General features: G+C 41.1%; 1 protein-coding gene across 1 annotated transcript in view; it reads left to right on the top strand.

Annotated features, from left to right (window-relative positions):
* ror1 (receptor tyrosine kinase-like orphan receptor 1) overlaps nucleotides 1-18,628 on the top strand; it is a 121,837-nt gene extending 103,209 nt beyond the window's left edge. The window contains exons 5-12 of the mRNA XM_069704818.1: nucleotides 5,531-5,658; nucleotides 7,373-7,690; nucleotides 7,960-8,205; nucleotides 8,307-8,521; nucleotides 12,050-12,229; nucleotides 12,978-13,205; nucleotides 14,083-14,447; nucleotides 14,934-18,628. Of these exons, the coding sequence (XP_069560919.1) occupies nucleotides 5,531-5,658; nucleotides 7,373-7,690; nucleotides 7,960-8,205; nucleotides 8,307-8,521; nucleotides 12,050-12,229; nucleotides 12,978-13,205; nucleotides 14,083-14,447; nucleotides 14,934-15,636 (2,383 nt within the window). The 3' untranslated portion in view covers nucleotides 15,637-18,628. The remainder of the gene's footprint in view (nucleotides 1-5,530; nucleotides 5,659-7,372; nucleotides 7,691-7,959; nucleotides 8,206-8,306; nucleotides 8,522-12,049; nucleotides 12,230-12,977; nucleotides 13,206-14,082; nucleotides 14,448-14,933) is intronic.
* The last annotated feature ends 2,634 nt before the right edge of the window (nucleotides 18,629-21,262 follow it).

Raw genomic sequence — 21,262 nt, forward strand, 5'->3', positions numbered from 1 at the left:
TTATATTTATTTCAACATTACATGGATAACTCTATAAATGTGAGACTTACAACAATGTTAAATGCATTTTTAGCTAAGTACTAAATCTGCGCTACCTTTCATTACTGTAAACTGACAGAATAATGTGGAATTGATTTTGTTTCCTCGTACTTACTTAGAGGACGGCAATCGTCTCGTGTTTTCTTATTCTCGTCATAGCTCCTCATCTGTTCCTTTCCACACCCAGTCTTTTTTGTTGTTGTTGATGATGTTGTTGGTTTTTTAGGCACCTTCCCTCGAATGCAACATCTTACACACGTACATGTACACGTACATTCACAAACAGCAGTGATTCAGTGAGCTCAAGAACATATTTAAATAAGATGCGTGAAATGGATCGGTTGTTGTTTCTCCAATATGTCACCTTCTTTACAGACTGCAAAAAAATATATATATATACATGATAGTCTCAAGTAAACTTTAACATAAAAGTACAAACATAATTTTCAGTCGTTTTATATGTCCTAACCCATTTGCTTCCATTTGTATGTGATTGCAGTTAATACCTTTAAGATCATTTAAAAAATATGAACTGTTGATCAAACATCTCCCCAGAGACTTTCAAGAGATTTCTACAGTGGATGAAAATGAATGACGGCTACATAAAAACACCAAAATATATTTTACAAAAATGATTACATATAATGTAATAGATAATAAAAATTGTACAGGATTTATTCCCCCACAAATGTGTCAGTTGGGAGCGAAAGCATATTGAGCCCTGTTAAAGCTTGTTGTTGTTTCAGAAGTCACCACGGTTCACAGTTGAGTACTTGGAAAACATCAACAGGGAGCTGGGAAGACGTTTTAAGATGTGGGAATGCTGTTGTGTACTTAAAGAAAACCAGGGAGCGTCTTAAATAAACCCTCATGTAGCACAAGCTGAGGGACATCCCCGATCGGGATGAAACGGCTGTGATCTCATGCTGCCGGCAGCTCATCCCCTCTTCACTCAGCACCCACAAAAGCTCCTGGAAACGAAACCCTGAAATCTAAAATGTCATCAGGATCCGCCCCTCGCCTCTCGCCCTCAAATCCCATCCTTTCTATATTTCTTCCAACAAAGCGCATTCAGTTTCACATCCCTTCAACCTCAAAGCTCAACACAAACCCGTCAACGCATCCAACAGATTCTTGATGAGAAATACCGGAGTTTACATCCTCAAGGCCTCAAGATTTATTCCATAATCAAAACCTAAACCAAAGTATAGCATCTCAACAAACAAGAGAATAAACAGAGTGTATGCTACAGTAATGTCACACTCTTTCAAAGGTGTTTTTTTTTTTTATATAGATGTCAAAGAATACTTCCATGCTAAAAAAAAAGGTGTGATATTCACATATAGCGTGGTTTTATTTTAGGTGATTGATTCAAACGTAACACTAGGTTTGCCTAAAATTTGGTGCTGTGGCATTATTTAATCAGTTAAAAAATAACAAAAAAATTGGAAAAGGCAGAAGATTAATTTCCATTTTCCATTTTCTTTAAGAATATCCTGTGGGATTCCCTTTCTGTAGTTGCTTTTTTTTTTGTCAGTTGTCAGTGCTGTGCTTTATTTAATCTCTGAATGAAATCTTTGTGGAAAAATTGAAGCAGATGGAATTGAAGAAAAGTCATCTTTGTAAGAGACGACCTCGTGTTGTCGAGACAATTGTGGTGGTGTTGGCAGGTCGCGTGGAGACAGTGAGGAAAGAGAGACTTGACATTTTGATCAATGCCAAATTGAACTTCTTGAAGATGATCAAGTGTGGAGTCAACACACCCATTTTTGTGGGCTTAACATTCAACCTTTTCTCCCTTTCCTGTTAGCTTTTGTCATCAAGCGCTTCATTTTGTCTCGAGGCAGTGTCCCAAATGAATTGCATGAGTCTACGGGTCTGGCCACGCTCCATCATGAAATGCTAGCGTGCTAATATAAAGTAATAACAAGTAAATTTCATACCGGCTAACTTCAGCATGTTAACTTGGTTTTAATAAGTGTGCGAGGATGCGTATGTTCGCATTTGGCTCTTAAATGGCTGTACCCTACTAGCCTTGTTGTTGTGCTTATGCTTGTTGGCCAGTTTAACCTTTTTGTATTTGGTATTTAGTTTCATGATCCTTTGACTATTTCATTCTTTTAGCAATTTTATATCAACACTTCATGTGAGTCATGGAAAACAAGATCACAACGTATTTACGTCTGACTGATTCAGGATTTTTCCCGTCTTTCCTCCTATCCATAACAAATCTCATCAGACCTGACTTTCATGTGAAACCTTTTATATCGACCTTGTTATAGACATCCGTTTTATGATTTGTGCAGAGCCACACTTCACTGAACAGCATCACCCAGGTATGAATGTATGTCACCATATGGATGTGAATCGTGGTGGTGGAGGAAAAAGAGCGTGGCTGCTGAGCAAGCGCTTCCTTGAATACATAATGAGGTTGGAAAATATCTAATTGGACAATGAATCAATGTCCTCAATACCTTGTTTAGGTTCTGTGGTGAGGCTCGCCTTTCTGTTTATATCTGGATTACAGATCGAGTCTCAGAGTGAAAAGCCTCTCCTTGTAATTAACTGTTATAAAACATTATACAGAGGCCCCGTGGTGTCAGTGTGTAAAATAAAGGGCCCGAACAGCTATCCAGTGTTTGCACAAATAGCAACCGCAGTTGGCTCCCCGTGCCTGACAGAGCTTACACGCACACACAAACACACAGGAATAAATGGATACAAAAGTCAAGAATTATTTTTGCTAAACCTCAGATGTCTCACAGTGATTCGTTTTTTTGGTTGTTTTTTTTTAGATGTGTCTTTCCCTCCCATTTCTCTCTTCAGATGTGTTATAAGTCATTTATACTGCACGTGACAAGACATAGACATTTTAATAGGCCTCTCAGACAAGCTTTGGAGTCTAAGTTAGTTTTCCAAGTAGTGAAAGAAATTAAAATACAGACAGCAGTGAGGGGAGATTTGTGATTTGATTTGAGCTGAGCTGGTTTGGTTGATGGCGTTCGGACTGGCCAGAGTTATAATTTGCCCATGGGGATCTGACTGCATTGTGGTGGATCGTCTCTCTCTCCCTTGTCATTTTCTTGTCTGTGTGTGGCTTCATGCTAGTGTGGATGTGTGTGTGTCCACCATCCTCTGTGACGCACAACCTAACTAACCTCTAGGCTGCCTGGACATGCTCCAGCCCTCACTCTTTATCCTGAGTTTAGGTGTGTGTGTGTGTGTGTGTGTGTGTGTGTGTGTGTGTGTGTGTGTGTGTGTGTGTGTGTGTGTGTGTGTGTGTGTGTGTGTGTGTGTGTGTGTGTGTGTGTGTGTGTGTGTGTGTGTGTGTTTTCTCATGCTTGAGCTGCCTTTTCATATTCCGCTTCATTACATTCGGAAGGGTACCAACCCAATCAATCAGACATCCCTCAAATTATTCAACTGGTTTCCACAGTGGCAGCTTTTTTATTTCAGGAGTAATGCTTTCGCGCTGGGTATTATTTTCACCTAAAGAGATGAAGCTCTTCGCCAAAGGAAAAAAAAAAATATCTGAAGATGTAGCAGTTTGTGGCTTGTTGAAGGGGTGCTAAACTTTCTTCAGGCACACCGCAACATGAGCTCATTATTACTGATATTTATGTTTTAGTAGGAAATTACATATTCTAAGGATATAATCTCCTTAAACTTGTATTAAACTGTAAATTTAATGTTACCATATCTGTGGAATTGGCATTATGCAGACTACCGCTTTATAGTCTTCTTCTCTGTGTGTGTGTGTGTGTGTGTGTGTGTGTGTGTGTGTGTGTGTGTGTGTGTGTGTGTGTGTGTGTGTGTGTGTGTGTGTGTGTGTGTGTGTGTGTGTGTGTGTGTGTGTGTGTGCGGGCGGGCGGGCGTGCGTGCGTGTGTCCACGTCTGGAAAGCCCATCTATATCTGCACAGACAGCGGTAGAGGGAACTGACCTTGGCCCTTCAGTCACTTAACACTCCTCAGAGAGAGGGAACCTACTGACCCCATACTCACACCAAACTCGCACACCCTTGGGCTCTGTGTGTGTGTGTGTGTGTGTGTGTGTGTGTGTGTGTGTGTGTGTGTGTGTGTGTGTGTGTGTGTGTGTGTGTGTGTGTGTGTGTGTGTGTGTGTGTGTGTGTGTGTGTGTGTGTGTGTGTGTGTGTACGTACACAAGTGTGTGGGCTGTGTGATGGTGCCCACATTGACACTCCTGCATTTATGTGTGCTTGCCAGCAACATTGTTTTCAGTTGGATCTTTACAGCATTTTAGTGCAGTTTTACAGTTTGTGGACTAATTGTTACATCCTTTGCAAATAACCCAACTCTCATCAACAAAGGCAGCAGGCTTATTTGGATGATAATAAAGCTTGAAGAAGTGCAATGCAGTAGGAAGTGATTTCTAGAAGTAGAATAATAAAGATGTAAGTTACTGTTTTATAATTTAAAGTATATAACTCTATCAGAGTTTTTCCTCCATCCATCAGAGCTGAGCACTGCATCTATCCACTTTGTAGTTTAATATATTAACTATTTTTCAAAATTTGACAGTCTGGTCAGTTTCAAAGGGAGAGCTTCTGTTTGTCATTACTTAAGCAGCGCTGTCTGAAGCATGAGAAATACGCTTTGCGTCAGCCAATAACGTCAGTCTCTATGCGCATTGGCATCATGTGCACTCTTATACGTTATGTTGTGGTTGTGCCTGGTCTTAAAGTCCCCATATGGCTCGACTTAAAGCACATGACAGACAGAGTGATCTCACACTGAGCGGATAGCCTGCTTGTGAGCATATGGTTTCTCTGTGTGTGTGTGTGTGTGCGTATATACTGTATGTGTGTTTGCATGTGTATAAATACAGATTTAAGAGTGCGGTAAGATGTAGGCAGATTGAGATGAGTCGGTTAAAAAGCAGCAAGAATTGACAAATTCACAAAGAAAATTTGAAAAAAAAAGATTTACTGAATGAAGTAAAAGTTGTATAGTTGTGAAAACATGGTCGCTCTCTCCTCTCTGCATGTGTTTCAAATTATGGCTCATAGTGACATCTCTCTGCCATGAGAGGAATAAAGTCAAACATCAGCCAAATATTAATTCCTAATGTGGTTTACATCTGTGCTGTGGACTGGGGTGTGTGTGTGTGTGTGTGTGTGTGTGTGTGTGTGTGTGTGTGTGTGTGTGTGTGTGCGTGCGTGCGTGCGTGCGTGCGTGCGTGCGTGCGTGTGTGTGTGTGTGTGTGTTTTAGATCTCCACCTTTGACATGAGTGTGACTTATCTTAAGCCAAGCAAAGGCAACAAGGAAGAGCCTTTTCCCTGACAGAAAACTAGATATTCAAACACAGACTGACCTCTATTGGTGTTTCTGTGCATTTCATCATTTGTGATTTCTGTTTTGCTCCTCCTTTAGAACAACCAGTGCATAAATATGTTAATATTGCTCAGACAACTTTAAATATTAAATCCCCCCCCCTTCCTCCCCTTTGCCCTTCTCTGTGTCCCCCTCAGGGAGGAATTTGATGAGGACGGATTCTGCCAGCCATACAGAGGCATAGCCTGCGCCCGCTTCATCGGTAACCGCAGCATCTTCGTCGACTCGTTGCAGATGCAGGGCGAGATCGAAACCCAGATCACAGGTACGAAAAATGCAGTGTGTTTAAGCGGCTTTGACCCCATTTCTGCCTTCTAAAACTCTATTTTGTTTACATTTGAGATTTTGAGAAATTAGTCCAAATGCCCTCTATTCATAACAAACATTTTCTGTCATGGCATAGTCGTATTTTTGCTTTGTATGACCATTTAAAAGAATGCAAACATCTAACCAGTATTTTTGAAACATTCAGTTCCAACAGACTTCATATCTGAAAAGGAAGTTGGAGACAATTCATGAACAATATAAAACAGAAATAATAGATCAAAGTAAAGTATTAGATCACCCTGCTTCTTCAAGGATGACATATATTTAATTTGCGGACACAAATTTCCTCGCTAAGAGGTCTAAAAAGTTAAGTTGGTGATATGATATGGACATGATATGATATTATGACATCTTCAGTGTAATTGAAGCAATCAACTGACACTGATGATTTGTGACCTATGTTGGTGCAGCTTGAAACTGCACCATCATCAGAAGCAGTAAATATACTGTTGTATTCAATACATTCTGGGTCCATGCTGTCAGCTCAACAAAGCCTCAAATTGTTCTTGTAGAAAAACTAGTTTCTCGCTCTAAGATGTGTCTGACAGCCAATTTTTATCACTAGTTTAACCATGACTCAGCATTTCAATGCTGACGAGACAAACCCTGCTCACGTGTGTCTTCAGCAGCCTGTTTTTATGCTGATTGAGCATCTTTGTAAAAGTGCCTTCGCTACATATCCTAAATCAGTGCAACCTTACTGTACTCGATTAATTACCTTGTGTATTAAATGTGTATTAGGAAGAAAGCAGAACATGACTTCACTGGAAGTTCAAAGGAAGTTCAGTAGAGTTACCTCTGTATAGAGCACACATGGCCTCTATACTGTTTCATACTGTTACACGTGTCTGTGTCTCAGCCTCTGTGTTTTTGTTTTGCGTGTTGGCGTTCATGTGTCCTCAGAGGTCAGTTTAATGTGTACGTTATTGATTACATCCATGCAGCTGTCAGTTTTTTCCCTCTGAAACAGTTCGGGGACGAAGGGGCCCATGAACCCGGACTCTAATCTGAAACATCTAGGACGAGCGATAATTGCGATTTATGAAGCCACAGAGTCGTAATAAGCCTGCAGTAGGACTGTAAATCAAAATGTTATTGCCAAAGAGTCCACATTCAGGATTTTAAATTTAATGTCACCTGTGTTGATCTTTATGATCATTTTATTCAAGCAACATGTGCTGTCGGAACATTTGGATTGTAGTTAACTTCACTATCCAACATGCAGACAACTGCCTTAGTGATAATGACAACCACAGAAAAGCATATGTTTGCAATAATGGAACATTATCACTTTAAGTTATACATTAAAAATAATGCAACACTCATCATCAGTCTTCCTCTTTGATCTGTCATGTGTGTAAATGCTAAAAGAGCCCAGCGGATATGTGATTGTGTATTTATTTTCTTTTATTCTCAAAAATCAATATAAATACAGAGCAGGATTGATTTGTAAACTCTTCTTGTCTGATGACTCTTTTTGTCTCCATCAATGGAATCAAACAAGGATCAGTTAAAAATTGTGTAATATATTCTGTTTTTATTCAGTCTTCTTTCTTTTAAATATGATTTTGATGCTAAATTTATTGATACATTCTGATATCTGATCATGTTGTTTCAAATGATTAAAACTCATTTTTCTTTCTCGTTCCCAGCTGCCTTCACCATGATCGGCACATCCAACCATTTATCCGATCGATGCTCCCAGTTTGCCATCCCTTCTCTCTGCCACTTTGCATTCCCGACATGTGACCGCAGCACAGGGACCGACAAACCCCGGGACCTTTGTAAGGACGAATGTGAGATCCTGGAGAATGACTTGTGTAAGACGGAGTACATCATTGCCCGCTCGAATCCAATTATTCTAAAGAGACTGAAACTGCCAAACTGTGAGGACCTGGCTGCCTCCGACAGCCCTGCGGCCGGCAATTGTCTGAGGATTGGGATCCCTATGAGCGAGCCCATTAACAAGAGTAAGAAGCGTTCTCCTGCTAAATGTATGAATTACTGTGTTACTACTGCTGATACTATTATTATTATTACAGTTGGTAGACACAGAGCAAGATTATCATTTATTTGGAATCAAATGCGACTTCTTTCAATATTTTAACTCCTGAGGGAAATATCTGGTTCCTGGGCTGCTAAATGATCCACTTTGTTCCCCTTAGTTAGTCATTAACTTGGTCTGTGTGATGTTTGGTGCTGCACAGGTAGTATGCTCCTCATCTTTCTGTCCCCCCAGATCACAAGTGTTACAACAACAGCGGGGCGGACTACAGAGGAACGGTCAGCATGACCAAGTCGGGGCGTCAGTGTCAGCCGTGGAACTCCCAGTATCCTCACAGCCACACCTACCTGGCAGTCCGCTACCCAGAGCTGAACGGTGGACACTCCTACTGCCGCAACCCGGGGAACAAACACGAGGCCCCCTGGTGCTTCACGCTGGACGAGGGGGTCCGCATGGAGCTCTGCGAAATACCCATCTGTGGTGAGACACTGGAATGCGATAAAGTCTATACTGAGAGAGTTTGTGATGTAGCCTATGTTACTGATATAACATGATTGCTCTCTCTCCATCCATTTATACAGACCATAAGGACAAGTCAGGCGGCAGCAACATGGAGATCTTGTACATCCTGGTTCCCAGCGTGGCGTTCCCCTTAGCCATCGCCTTGCTCTTCTTCTTCATTTGTGTGTGCCGCAACAACCAGAAGTCCGCCAGGCCTCCTGCGCCACGGCAGCCCAAACCTGTCCGAGGACAAAACGTTGAGATGTCCATGCTCACGACTGTGTACAAGCCGAAGGTAGAGAGCAGCACAGTCACAGCACGGGACACTGTGGATGGGGAAAAAACAAAACGATGGATGGTTTCTCTGTGCCTGTACGAAGCGTACCCTCATTCATGTCAATAGGGTGGACAAAATAATAGAAACACCTGGAAGTATAACGGAACACTTGATCCAGCCTGGAATCACACCAAAGCATGCAATACACCCGTCAGTCCACTAGAGGATACTGTGTCAGTATCATTTGCCTCACATAGGCGTTAAAAGTATACGTAGGCATGACCAGGGGAGAATAAAGAGGTCATGTGTTGGAGGTCATATGATGAAATACAAAGAGCAAGAAAAGTCTGTGTTGGAAAAAAACAGGGCTTTCACCCGGACAACCGGTGTCACGTCTCCGACAAAGCCAAAGTCAAAAGTTGATTTTAAGTAACGTTAGAAAGTTACTGACGTAGTGTGATGTATTTAACTTGCATAACATACTTTAGATAGCTTACGTAATTTATCCAATGCTACTTACTTAAAAATGATTATTTGAACCCAAACCATGATGTCTTCTTTAACCTAACGATGTGGTTTGTGATGCCCAAACTGAAGGCACCTGCCTTTTCACGTCTAGGTGAGGTAAACGTGACACGGTATCTGCTAGTGGACTGACAGCTGTATTACAAACTGATGTGATATCAGGTTGCTCTATTTGTTTTAAACAACAAAAACTGAACATCATAACCTTGATGAAGGTAGGATTCATTGCAGGGCTGTTGCGGTTTTACACTGCATTAGGTTTAGCTCCGTCTACCCAATAAACTGGCAACTAGTTGTATACTTAAAGCATTTTGTGCATATGTCACAGCATGCTTGGGTTACTGGGTTGAGTTTTGTGGAAATGACCTGTGTCAGGCAAAGCTTCAGATCTCTATCATCAGAGCTCAGCGGGTCCAGGAATGTTCGACTGCAGCTCCTTTCCCTCTCTGTTTATTTCTCCCCCACTGTCTCTTTTTCCACACCTCTCCCTCACACTCCTCCTCTCCCCTCTCCCTCCTGCTCTCACTTTGTTGCCCTTATTCTGTCTCTCTCCCTCCTTCTCTTTACCTCCGGATCTATTTTTCCCCCCTTGTCCTCCTCCTCTCCCTCTTTCACAGAACCTCTTTGTAATGTAGATCATCAAGCTCCTCGCTCTTGCAGCCAACACATAGCTCACATTAGGATCTGTATCGTGTTTCTTTCAAGGTTGCACACTCAATTATAGCACGTCTGTTTGTCTTTTTCCACATAAGTTTTGTGGTCGAGGTGGTGGGTGTGTGGTTATCGAGACAGTGTGTCTGCCTTGGCAAACTGGAGCTGATGCTCAAGGTAATGTGTATAATATCAACAGCTGTAGAGAGAGCTGCAAAATGTCACAGGAGCGTCAGAAGCCATTAATATCTGTGGTTTATTTTGTTTTTTTGGATTGGAACAAATGTTTCACTGACCTAAAAAGGGAGTCTCTCCTCGCTGTGTTTAGATGACAACCTTGTATATGCGCACAGAGCCAGCTTAAGAGGAGATCAAGGAATGTTTTTTTAGGGGGACAACCATGCAGTTACGGAATTATACAGTTGATTTGAAATGGTCTTTGTGGACAACAAGGATCTGAAATAGAGTCCACACATCAGACTGCATAACCATTTTCTGTAAGACTGAAAAACCTTTTACAGAAGTGCAGTTCTCACCTATTTTCCAGTACATACATCTAATTACCTAGCTAAATACTAATAAACTACAAGACCATTTGAACTAAATGAGGATTTCTGTATGATTTCTGTCTTTTAAAACAACTTTGATAAGTGCTAAATTAAGTGTCTTTCATTCCTGCTCTCATTATCTACAACTTTATCTTTGGTTAGGGTTAGGCTCCTACCCAGAAGGCTTTGCTGCAGGGTCACCCAGAGGCCACTGCCTGTGACAATCCATTTAGACACACACTCGCGCGCACACACACACACACACACACACACACACACACACACACACACACACACACACACACACACACACACACACACACACACACGCAAACACACAAATGTACAGTGGTGTGAAGAGGATCTGAGGTTTAGGGTGTGGGGAGGAGAGAAAGGGTGAAACAAACCCATAACTAAAAACATCTGTCTCTCAGAGTGTACAACACACACTCACCACCCCCCTCAGAGCTCAAACAGATCTGTGTGTGTGTGTGTGTGTGTGTGTGTGTGTGTGTGTGTGTGTGTGTGTGTGTGTGTGTGTGTGTGTGTGTGTGTGTGTGTGTGTGTGTGTGTGTGTGTGTGTGTGTGTGTGTGTGTGTGTGTGTGTGTGTGTGTGTGTGTGTGTGTCTATCTGTCTGTCCTCAGAAGAATTTCATTATTCATCTCAAGAGTTCCTGGAATCTGAAAATCTCTGCCAACCTCTCTTCACCTTTTATCTCCTCCCAAGTATATCCACACACACACCTAGAGCAGCTCCATCTCATTCACACACACACACACACACACACACACACACAGAGGCGGTTTGACACTAAATGCTCCACAGTGTGTCATTGATTTGTGAATATTTATTATTTTTTTATATTTACTTTGGTTTCGCCTCAGTTGCAGAGGTTATTAAAAAGACGTTCAATCTTTTATTTTTTTCTAATCATTATACACTAATTATATTGTTCTTGTGTCTGACTTCAGTCCGGCATTGTTTGCTTTCACACCACCTCATAATTTAAATTACATCATAACCAAGTAAAAAGCTTTCCATGTATAATTTTAAACAATAATTACGGTGTCAGTTACACTCGGTCTATGCACTGGTGTTCATTGTAACACACATAAATAGATATAGAAATCAGCTGTCTGGGTTTAACTGCATTTGCTAAATTTGTAAAAGGGCAAACCTTAAAACTAAAACTAAGTTGTCCTTACCTTTAACTAGGAAGTAGATATGATTAACTCCAAATTAATTATAGAACATTTGAGACCCCACAGTTCAGCTCAGTCCCGTTGGAGACCACTGGTGTGAGTCATCCTCAGAGGACATAAGAGGCTAGAAAGGCAAAGTCATCCCTCACAAAGAGCGCTGTCGTGTTTTCTGTTATTTCTACAGTTTACTGGCAAGAAAATTAATTGCATAGTCCTCCTAAATGCAGCTTAATCTGTCAGCTAAAAGACATGTTTAAGCTGTGGACGTGCTGCCAGATTTCATGATTTTCCCACATCGCTTTCCAAAGGCGTAAGGGGAACCATTAGGAGCTGATGTAATGGGTTGAGTCTGATTATGACAATTATCAACTCTCTGGGCTATAGTTTAATTTTTTTTTTACAACATTGGTGTTATATTAGGCAGTTCGCCTGCATCAAATTAGAAGCAGCAATGTAAACTGCATGTCATCATCTCTCTTTCCCATACAAGGATAATAGTGAGGAGAGAGCACTGGCCTGACAAAGAAAATAATTATCACATTTTTCTGTCACATCTCTTCTACCCACTGATGTCATGGTACTCTTTTTCTTTCCCCTCCTCCTCCTCTTCTCTCTCCAGAGTAAAGCCAAAGAGCTTCCCCTGTCGGCTGTGCGCTTCATGGAGGAGCTAGGAGAGTGCAATTTGGGGAAGATCTACAAGGGTCACCTGTACCTGCCTGGCATGGACCAGGCACAGCTTGTGGCCATCAAGACTCTGAAAGACATTTCCAGCGCCCAGCACTGGGGGGAATTCCAACAGGTGCGGAACGGATCCATGATTGTAGTAAACATATCCATAATTGATAGATTGATAATTCCCTTTAAATAAGGGAGTTCCGTTCTATATACATATGTTAAAAAAAAAAGAAGAAAATGACAACCTGTACAGCAGCTCTGATGTTAAATAGTAATTTTAGAAGCCACACTTGTGTCAACTTGGTTACTAAAATAATCTACTTTCAAAAGGTACAAGAGACTACTTTGTCCGTGGACCCACAAGATGTGTGGCGTGTCTTGTTATATTTCCACAGGAGGTAGATGTGGTGGGCGACTGGACTGTTTATGGCTAAAAAGTCACTGAGCTGTAGACGAGTTTGATGGAAATAGTTCCAAAAATAAACGGTAAAAAATGGCAGGTTGTCCAGATAAATTTAGAAGTTATGGATGACTGAAACAGATGACATGTGTAAAACATAATCCTCACTTTCCATTTACAGAATACCAGGCAGACCTGAACTGTCTGCCTTTAAAGTGACATTATAGCCCAAATCTTTTTCTTTTATAATTGGTAGAAAACCAATAAAGAGCCATTATGAAACCAGTTTCAACAAACTTCTTACAACTACTTATTGAGGCCACAATGTTTCAAACTCAGATTGATTACAGCTTCATTTTAGCACTTCAAGTCTTGAGTGTTCAGTAAATATGTAAAATAATCCTCAGTAAATTTTTGTATAAAAGAAAACTTTGCTTGAAATTCACCATCATTTATCTGACTTCCATCAAAGGAGGCTGCAGTGCTGACTGAGCTGCAGCACCCCAACGTGGTGTGCCTGTTGGGTGTGGTCATCCAGGAGCAGCCGGTCTGTATGCTGTTTGAGTTTCTGCCACAAGGGGACCTCCACGAGTTCCTCATCATGCGTTCACCACACTCTGACGTTGGCTGCAGCAGTGATGAGGACGGCACGGTGAAATCCAGCCTGGATCACGGCGACTTTCTGCATATGTCCATACAGGTAGGATTTGAAACACTCAAATCTAAATCTAAAATACAGCTAAAAGAAGAAAGTCACGTTTTTTTTTTCCCCATGCAGGAATGTGATATAGGTAACGGGTTACATCAGCCCATATAGATCTTGTGAATTATGTGCATTGTCCCTCTATAGAGAAAGAAAGTGGAAGGAGTTGTTTCAGGAAATAAAGTGCCTGCTCATATTAGCTTTATTGTGTCATAATCTCCTGGTTAAATTAGCATAACAAAAGCAACTATGTTAGAAAGTGAAGATACAAGCTGTGTACCTAAACTAAATTCCTGAGGACCAGTTCAACAACAAACATTTGGATACTGAGCTTGTATGTGCTAATAATGGCAAGTGTTAACGAAATACATTTTGAAAAAAATAAGTAAATGTAAAAAACCTGGCAAAACATTCAGTAATTTTAATAGAGGATTTGTTTAGTGTGTCAATGTTAGAGGAACTCAGCAACTATATTGTTCCCAATTGCAACAATGAAGCATCTCCAGGTCTATTTTAATACAGCAGAGGTTGACAAATACACTTTAATAGTCCCATATGAAACTGATGGGGGGAAAAAGTTAGAAAATTTGCATCCATTTCCTGAAAACATAAACCTACAGTCTTTCAAATTACCAAAGAGACTCTCAAGTTGCAAATTTCTTGCCAGTTTAGACTGTAACTGCTATGAATGTTACACATATTTGTTCTTATTATTAGAACATGTTGATGTATGCAAGTTGTAGAGAATGTAATCACTTCAATTCTAAGTCGCTGTTTGATTAGTCATGACGTTTTGCCCTCTCATGGCACTTTTCACCACTGAGTTTGCATGTCATTCATTTTTGACTAATTTCTTCTAAATACTCTGATTCAGGTGGCTGCTGGGATGGAGTACTTGGCCAGTCACTTCTACATCCATAAAGACCTTGCAGCTCGGAACATTTTAGTCGGTGAACAGCTCCACATCAAGATTTCTGACCTGGGTCTCTCCAGAGAGATCTACTCCTCAGACTACTACTGCATCCAGCCTAAAACTCTGCTGCCCATCCGATGGATGCCCCCTGAATCCATCGCCTATGGCAAGTTCACAACAGACTCGGACATCTGGTCGTTTGGAGTCGTGTTGTGGGAAGTTTTCAGCTACGGCCTGCAGCCCTACTATGGCTTCTCCAACCAGGAAGTGATGGAGATGGTGAGAAAGAGGCAGCTGCTGCCCTGCCCAGAGGACTGTCCTCCGAGGTACGTTGCAGATATGAGAAGACTGTTTCAGAAGGGAGTACAGATAACCCGTAGTGAAACATCTCTATATCCTCATCTTGTGTTACAAATCACACAACCAACTGTATCCTCGCTCTGTACTTAAATTTAGGACAACTTTGAATGTTTGGTTAGCGAGGCCACCAGTTCAGCTCAATTGTTAATCCCCACTACATGCTGTGTTTCTACAGCTATTCAGTCTCTTTATCATATAGACATAATTCTCCATCTCAAACTTAACTAGACTAGGTCAAAACACAGTACCTGGCTAGACCATGTATAAAATGCTGAAGGGGTTTTAAATTGAAACGGGGGCTTTTCATTTGAAATGGCAACAGGAAGTCACAGCATTTACCCAACAAATGCTTTATCTTTAGTACTCACTCACTCACTCACTCACTCACTCACTCACTCACTCAATCTGACAATTATTTTAAATAGTAACAAAGTAACTGTGTTATCTTTTAGGTTTTATGGTTTGATGACTGAATGCTGGCAGGAAGGACCTGCACGTCGGACCCGCTTCAAAGACATCCACGCCCGCCTGCGAGCCTGGGAGGGGCTGTCGTCCCATGCCAGCTCCAGCACGCCCTCTGGTGGAGGAGGCAACGCCACCACTCAGACCACCTCGCTCAGCGCTAGCCCCGTTAGCAACCTCAGCAATCCTCGTTATGCTGCTGCCGCCACTGCAGGGTACCTCTACCCAGCCCAGGCTATTCCAACACCAGGGCAGATGGCTCCAATGCCAGCCTGGACACCCATGGCTGTGCCCCAAACCCACCAGCGCTTTATCCCCGTCAATGGATACCCCATCCCACCAGGATACGCAGCCTTCCCAGCTCACTTTGCGCCCCCTGCTCCGCCAACCAGAGTAATCCAGCACCACCTGCCCCCTCCCAAAAGCCGCTCACCAAGCAGCGCCAGCGGCTCCACCAGCACGGGTCACGTCAGCGGTGTGCCGTCCACCACAGGCTCCAACCACGACGCCAACACGCCGCTGCTTTCCCACTGCATCATGCCGGGGAGCGGCGGAGGGCCGACTCACGTGTACGGACAAGTTTCCCAGAAGGGCATGGGGCAGCTGGACCACATGTCACACACATCAGCGCTGCTCGCCCCTGACTGTGAGGTACTGATGTACAACGACTCGGTCATCACAGCAGACCTGTAGATAGACAGACGGATGCTCGCTCTCTTTCTGCTCGGAACCCAGATATGAGAAGTTTAGTCTCTCGCCCAGGGACCCGCTTTCACAGTTCTACTCTGGTCATACTGAGACCCAACAGAAACAGGCTTGTACGCACATGTGTGTGCAAGAAACACTGCCACAGTTACACAAGTATACAAACAGCTGTCTGACTTTGTAATGCCTTACTGTTTATAGCAAGTGTACTTACTATCATGGTTTGAAAATGTTGTGTTGTTATTTTTAACCTCTCTGTAAATACGGTACATACGTCCTGAATGAATGAATGAAATACAAAGATATATATTCAAAAGAACTTTTTATTAAGTAAAACACTTTAAAGGTGAAAACGTAGCGAGTCCATCTTCTGTCCTCACGAAATGGTTTGTATTACAATCTGTCAAAAAGTTCCTGTGCTGACAACGCAGTCAATGGACTGTTTCATGCATGATTCAAGGAGACATTCATGGGATGACCTTTAGGTGCCTTTTAGCAGTACTGGGACTTACATGTCAATGGAAGTATTAACACAAAAATCAAATAGCCGAGCGATCAAGAATGGGAGCAGCAGGTGGCTTTTATTGAGAAGACCAACACTGACCTGCTCAAATACAACAATATACAAAGCATACATGTGACATATTCTGCTCTTTGGACCCTGAAACCTTCAGCCAGATAGTAAAAGGCTTTCTGACCGACCCCCAATGAAGCAGCTGGAATTCAAATAAATACAGATGGGCTGCAGGTGATACGTTGGCTAAAATACATGGAAAGCAGGATGCTGCATCTTTATTTTCACACAAAATAACCTTTTAAAAATGACAGCTGAATGTTTTTCTTCTTCAACCTCAACATGACTATCAGAGACTTCTGTAACTTGGACACAGGCCTTTTCCACATGTCCACAAACTGTCCTTAAAGTTGCCCCGGCAGAGAAACAAAGAAGCTGAGAGTTTATCTGATTGGACAGCCTTTCAATTTCCCTTCTATGATGATTTTCATCAATATTTCCCCTTACTCCCTTCCTTTGTCATCATTTAACTTCAAGTTGGCTGCAGAGGACCTGCTACAGATCTACAAATGAAATCACACAGCGCTCATATCCTCCACAGCTAATCTGGGAAAACATTTCATTCACCACACAAAATCTGGGACCCATTTTAATGTCAAAAATTTCAACCTGAAAGAAATGTCGCTATTGATTGGATAAGATGTTTTAATTTTCAGGCGAGTTTTTACAGTGTTTGATTTTCAAGACAAATTTGTAAAGATTTTATTGCCCGTGCTTGTCTTCATATGTCTTTGTCTTCGCCTGTTTTGTTTTTTTTGCATCTGGATTGTGCAAAAAATACCATTTAAAATATGGAGAATGATAGCAGGCTTCAGTGCTTATAGAAGATGTTACTATAGTACTTTCTAAGGTTTCAGCCGTGTACATAGACAAATGTACAAATGTCCTGTTTGATGTGCTAAAATGTGCACCCACCTAATGCCTGAACAGAAGAATGTTTTACCTAAATAAGGATTTATTTGATTAGCTGGGAGACAGATTGTAATCACGTGTGCTGAGAGGTTCGTGTACAGTATGTTGTCTTTACTTGGCTCTTTATCAGTAAATGGAGATGTTTTTAGACTGCTCGGCGCCAACTGTATTGACATGCAGGGGATCCCAGCAGGTTGCCCAGCAGGTGCGGGTTTTAAATGAAAAGGAACGAAAATAATCTGACCATTTTGTCCACTGAGTCTCTCTAATTACAGCTGCATTTTATATACATGTCCATCGTCGAGCAGCAGGTAGTCTGTATGGGTTAAAGGCATTTACGCTAATGTCCTTTTGTGATATGAAGAAGTGTGTGTTTGGTAAATGATTAACTCTCAGCCCTGTAACCACACAAACAATGTCGCAGCTATCTGTTAATATTTGATGATGATGGTTGATTAGAGGCAAAGTATGAAGCTTTGGGTCATGAAACCAGCAGTAACAGAACAGTTTGTGATCTTCGTATTGATTATTCATGTAAAATCCCCCCTCAGTACCCGAGTAGGTGACAATCACCAGTTTTTAAACGAGTGTTCTCGGCTGCTCTATCCTGTTGTTTACAGACTACCACACTGTCAGTCAGCTGTGTTTGCTTATCGAGCACACCTAGCATGACATCAGGGTATGGCGTCTATTTTTCACTGTGGACATGCAGCAATTAAAAGGATGGTGAGGACGGCTTTTTGCCTGAAGTGCATTTTTTTTAATGGTAAAGTTTGAATTTGACATTTGTGGAATATAGATGGAAGAGGCTGTAATCTGTTCATTTAAGTGTTTAGTTCATCCCCTTTTAACGACATGCCGAAGATGTGTTTTTACTACAAGAACACAGCAACTACTAAATTAACCCAAAATCGAAATGAATCCACTTTATAGATCTGCTTGTATTTAGTCTGTGGCTAGATAAAAAAAAATTCAAGCCAGATATGGTCAACAGAAAGGCTCATTGTCTGTTATTAATGAAGGGGATGCTCTCGTTTTCATCTTTGGAAAGGATTCGTTCCAGTTATTTTAATCATTTGAAGTTTTCCCGTTGAGTTTGTATTTCACAACTCTTTTTTTCTTTGCCTCAAGTGGGTTTTTTTTGTTCTTTGTTTTTTTCTGAATCAAACTGAGCTACCTAGTCATCTAAGTTTGTACATGTGACCTCCAGCATGTAAAGGGTGTATGAGTACTAATATAGCAGTGCAAAAACCACTTGTACACAAGACTGTGAATCTTAATCAAGTCCTGGTATTTTATGTATTTGGCAAAAAAAAAAAAAAAAAAAAAAAAAAATCATTATTGTGCCTTTTTTGTTTCATTCTAGGTCCTTTTTTATTTTTTAGAAACAACATGCAAATAAATTTATATTTCAATAACTGTGTACCCATTACAGAAGGTTTACATGCATAATGACCAAGAGAGGCCTTGTCTTTGTATTTTGTCTGAATATTTTTGCACAGATGTTTTGTATTGCAAAATCATTTATTAAATGATGTTGTTTGGTTAATCTTGCTGTCGATTGTATTATCATCCACTGGGTGCCGCCAAATTTCCTTTTCTGTGGCTAGCCTTGAATTTGTTTGCCTCGTAATCGCAGTGACCATTGTTGACCACGTGGTGGTGCCCTTTAGCCGTTTGATTAGTGTTGACGTCAGATTGAAAACAGCTGGAAATAATATCAGTCCTGCTAGAATGTTGCCAAAGGTGGAAAACTGACTCGGGTATAGTGTTGCTTTGTGCTTACTTGTGTGTATTACCGTGTGCTTGTGTGTGTTTCCTCTCATTTCCTGCTCAAACTCGCACTTTGCACATTGAATGAATCCAAAAAAGGTTACAAATGAAGCAGACTGGCTGTGACCTTGCATATATACATGCCAGACAAAGATGTAATGCTGTACATATATAGAAATAATTAGACGGTAATTGTTGAGATCCTGACCCCTGAAGTATTCTGGTTTTGGTTTTACCTGAATTACAAAAAGTGTATTCGTTGTGCAGGGATCTTGCAATGCACATAGTTTGGTTTTGCGATAATTGCACTTACTTTTAAGAAATAGATCAGAACACAGAATTTGAACCTTAGAATTAAGCTGTCTGTCATAGTGAACTCATCTGTTTTTCTATATTTATGAGTTTACCAAACAGAAGTATTTTCTTTCTCAGATTGCATTAATAGTCTGACTTTTTTTTTTTTTTTTTTTTAATTCAAGCAGAAAACACTGTCAGAAGGAAATTTTTTATTTGACTGTTCATTTGACAAATATAACCAAAACTGTCTCCCAGAGCAGATACCAATAGACTACTAAATACTGACTAAGACATCGCAGTACAGAAGTCGAAGCCTTTCATTCCTTCTCACCCTCTCAAAGGGAATCTGTGTGCGAGTAAGAAGAAAAAGACAGCTATTCGCAGTAATACAAACTTCGGAAAACATTTGATGTTTCCTGGATGTGTTCTTGCAGGAACAGTGGCAGGATAGTAAACCCTCATGACCTCTTCCTCAGAGGCTTGGCCCTCTGAAACTACTGGATGTAATTTCTCCCAAGGCAAGAATTAAAATCCTTCGTTATGCTTGCAAGTGTTGCCAGAGAGAGCGAGAGAGGAGGAGGGCGAAGGAGACAGAAGAGAAGAAAGGAGGCATCTGTAGTTGATAGAAACCAACATCTGTCTGATGTGACATGCCAGAATCCCGTCAGAGACTCTGAGTCACTGACATCATGGGAGGCATTTTGGACTGTGACATTTAGTACTGATGCTGTGTGTGTGCTGCTGCATTGTGTTGGCCAAGAAGATTTGGGAATTTTACAAGAATTTGGGTTAAAAGGGGACCAAAATTTTGTTGAAGCTGATGAGGTTTTTAGAGATTGAATTTACAGCTTCAGAACAATTTTAATCCGGGTTGTAATTGATAGTCATTTGCACCTATTAGCTTCTTCTGGAGATTTAGGCTATATTTTTCAAACTTCTTCAGCTGTTTGCAAAGAAAAAAAAAAAAAAAAAAAAATCAGTTTACCTTGAGTTTGAATATTTCATCACGGGCATGTGGCCCCGTGGTCCAAAATGAATCGCTATCCTCAAATGAAATAGTTAAACATCATTTGACTTGCAATCACCATCACTATGGACAGGACATCCATATCATAAAAAGTGAAATTAAAAGTGATGAGGGCAAAAACTGCAGTCATCCTGTGTGTTATTGGGAATAACTTACTATTATTGCTGATTGTGATACAATGGGAGCAGCACTGTGGGCCAGCAACACACTACAAATCAGACCTTTGGCAACAAATGTGCACAAATTGTTCCACTAGAGCTCCATAAAATGTAGTGAAGTGATTCATTTCTGTGATGCTGATGATTTATCAGTGTTACGTGTTTTCCTGAGATGCCAAAAAGCAGACTAAATGACAGAGTTGCCACAAGTATTTAGACCCAAACCTGCAATGAATGATATTTCTGTCCACTTTTTGGCCCTTGAAACAACATGTCATACATTTGAAGTTGTGTTTCTGGCCATCTGGGGAGTTTACTGTAATAATCACACTATTTTTGCTCTGTTATTGTTTTTGAGGGAAACATCAGGCTGTTTAGCTGCTAAATACTCCACATATTCACTTGTCACTGACTGTGTCTGCCTGCTTTGCTGCAGCACTCAAGGCACTGCCATTTTATGAGGTCACAAATCAATTGATCTTTAAATTTCATTGTATTTTACACACTGAAACCTTGTTCATAAAAGCCGTTCATCTATATTTATATTTATTATTTATAGCGGTCAGGTAAATGACAAAGGCAATATTACAAATGCAATATTTTTGTGTGAAATGTTGTCGAATAGAAGTACAAAATACCTCAAACTTAAGCTTAGGCAAAGAGGATATATTTGCACATATAGTTACTTTCCACCAGCACTAAATGGAAATAATCATGCCAGGCTCTGAGCCTCTGATTGATAGGTGGAGTGGCGATGGGTGTGTCCTGTCCCGTGGCTCAAATCCCCTCAAAGCCAGAGTGGCAACTTCCTGCAGCCAGACAGTGTAACTGAGGACGACCACTCCCTCCTCATCAATGACAGACCAGCTCTGA

The sequence above is a fragment of the Brachyistius frenatus genome, unplaced genomic scaffold, assembly GCF_029030835.1.
Source record: "Brachyistius frenatus isolate BFR_SWC_R1_liver_20210118 unplaced genomic scaffold, ASM2903083v1 Contig_52, whole genome shotgun sequence".
NCBI lineage: Eukaryota > Metazoa > Chordata > Actinopteri > Embiotocidae > Brachyistius > Brachyistius frenatus.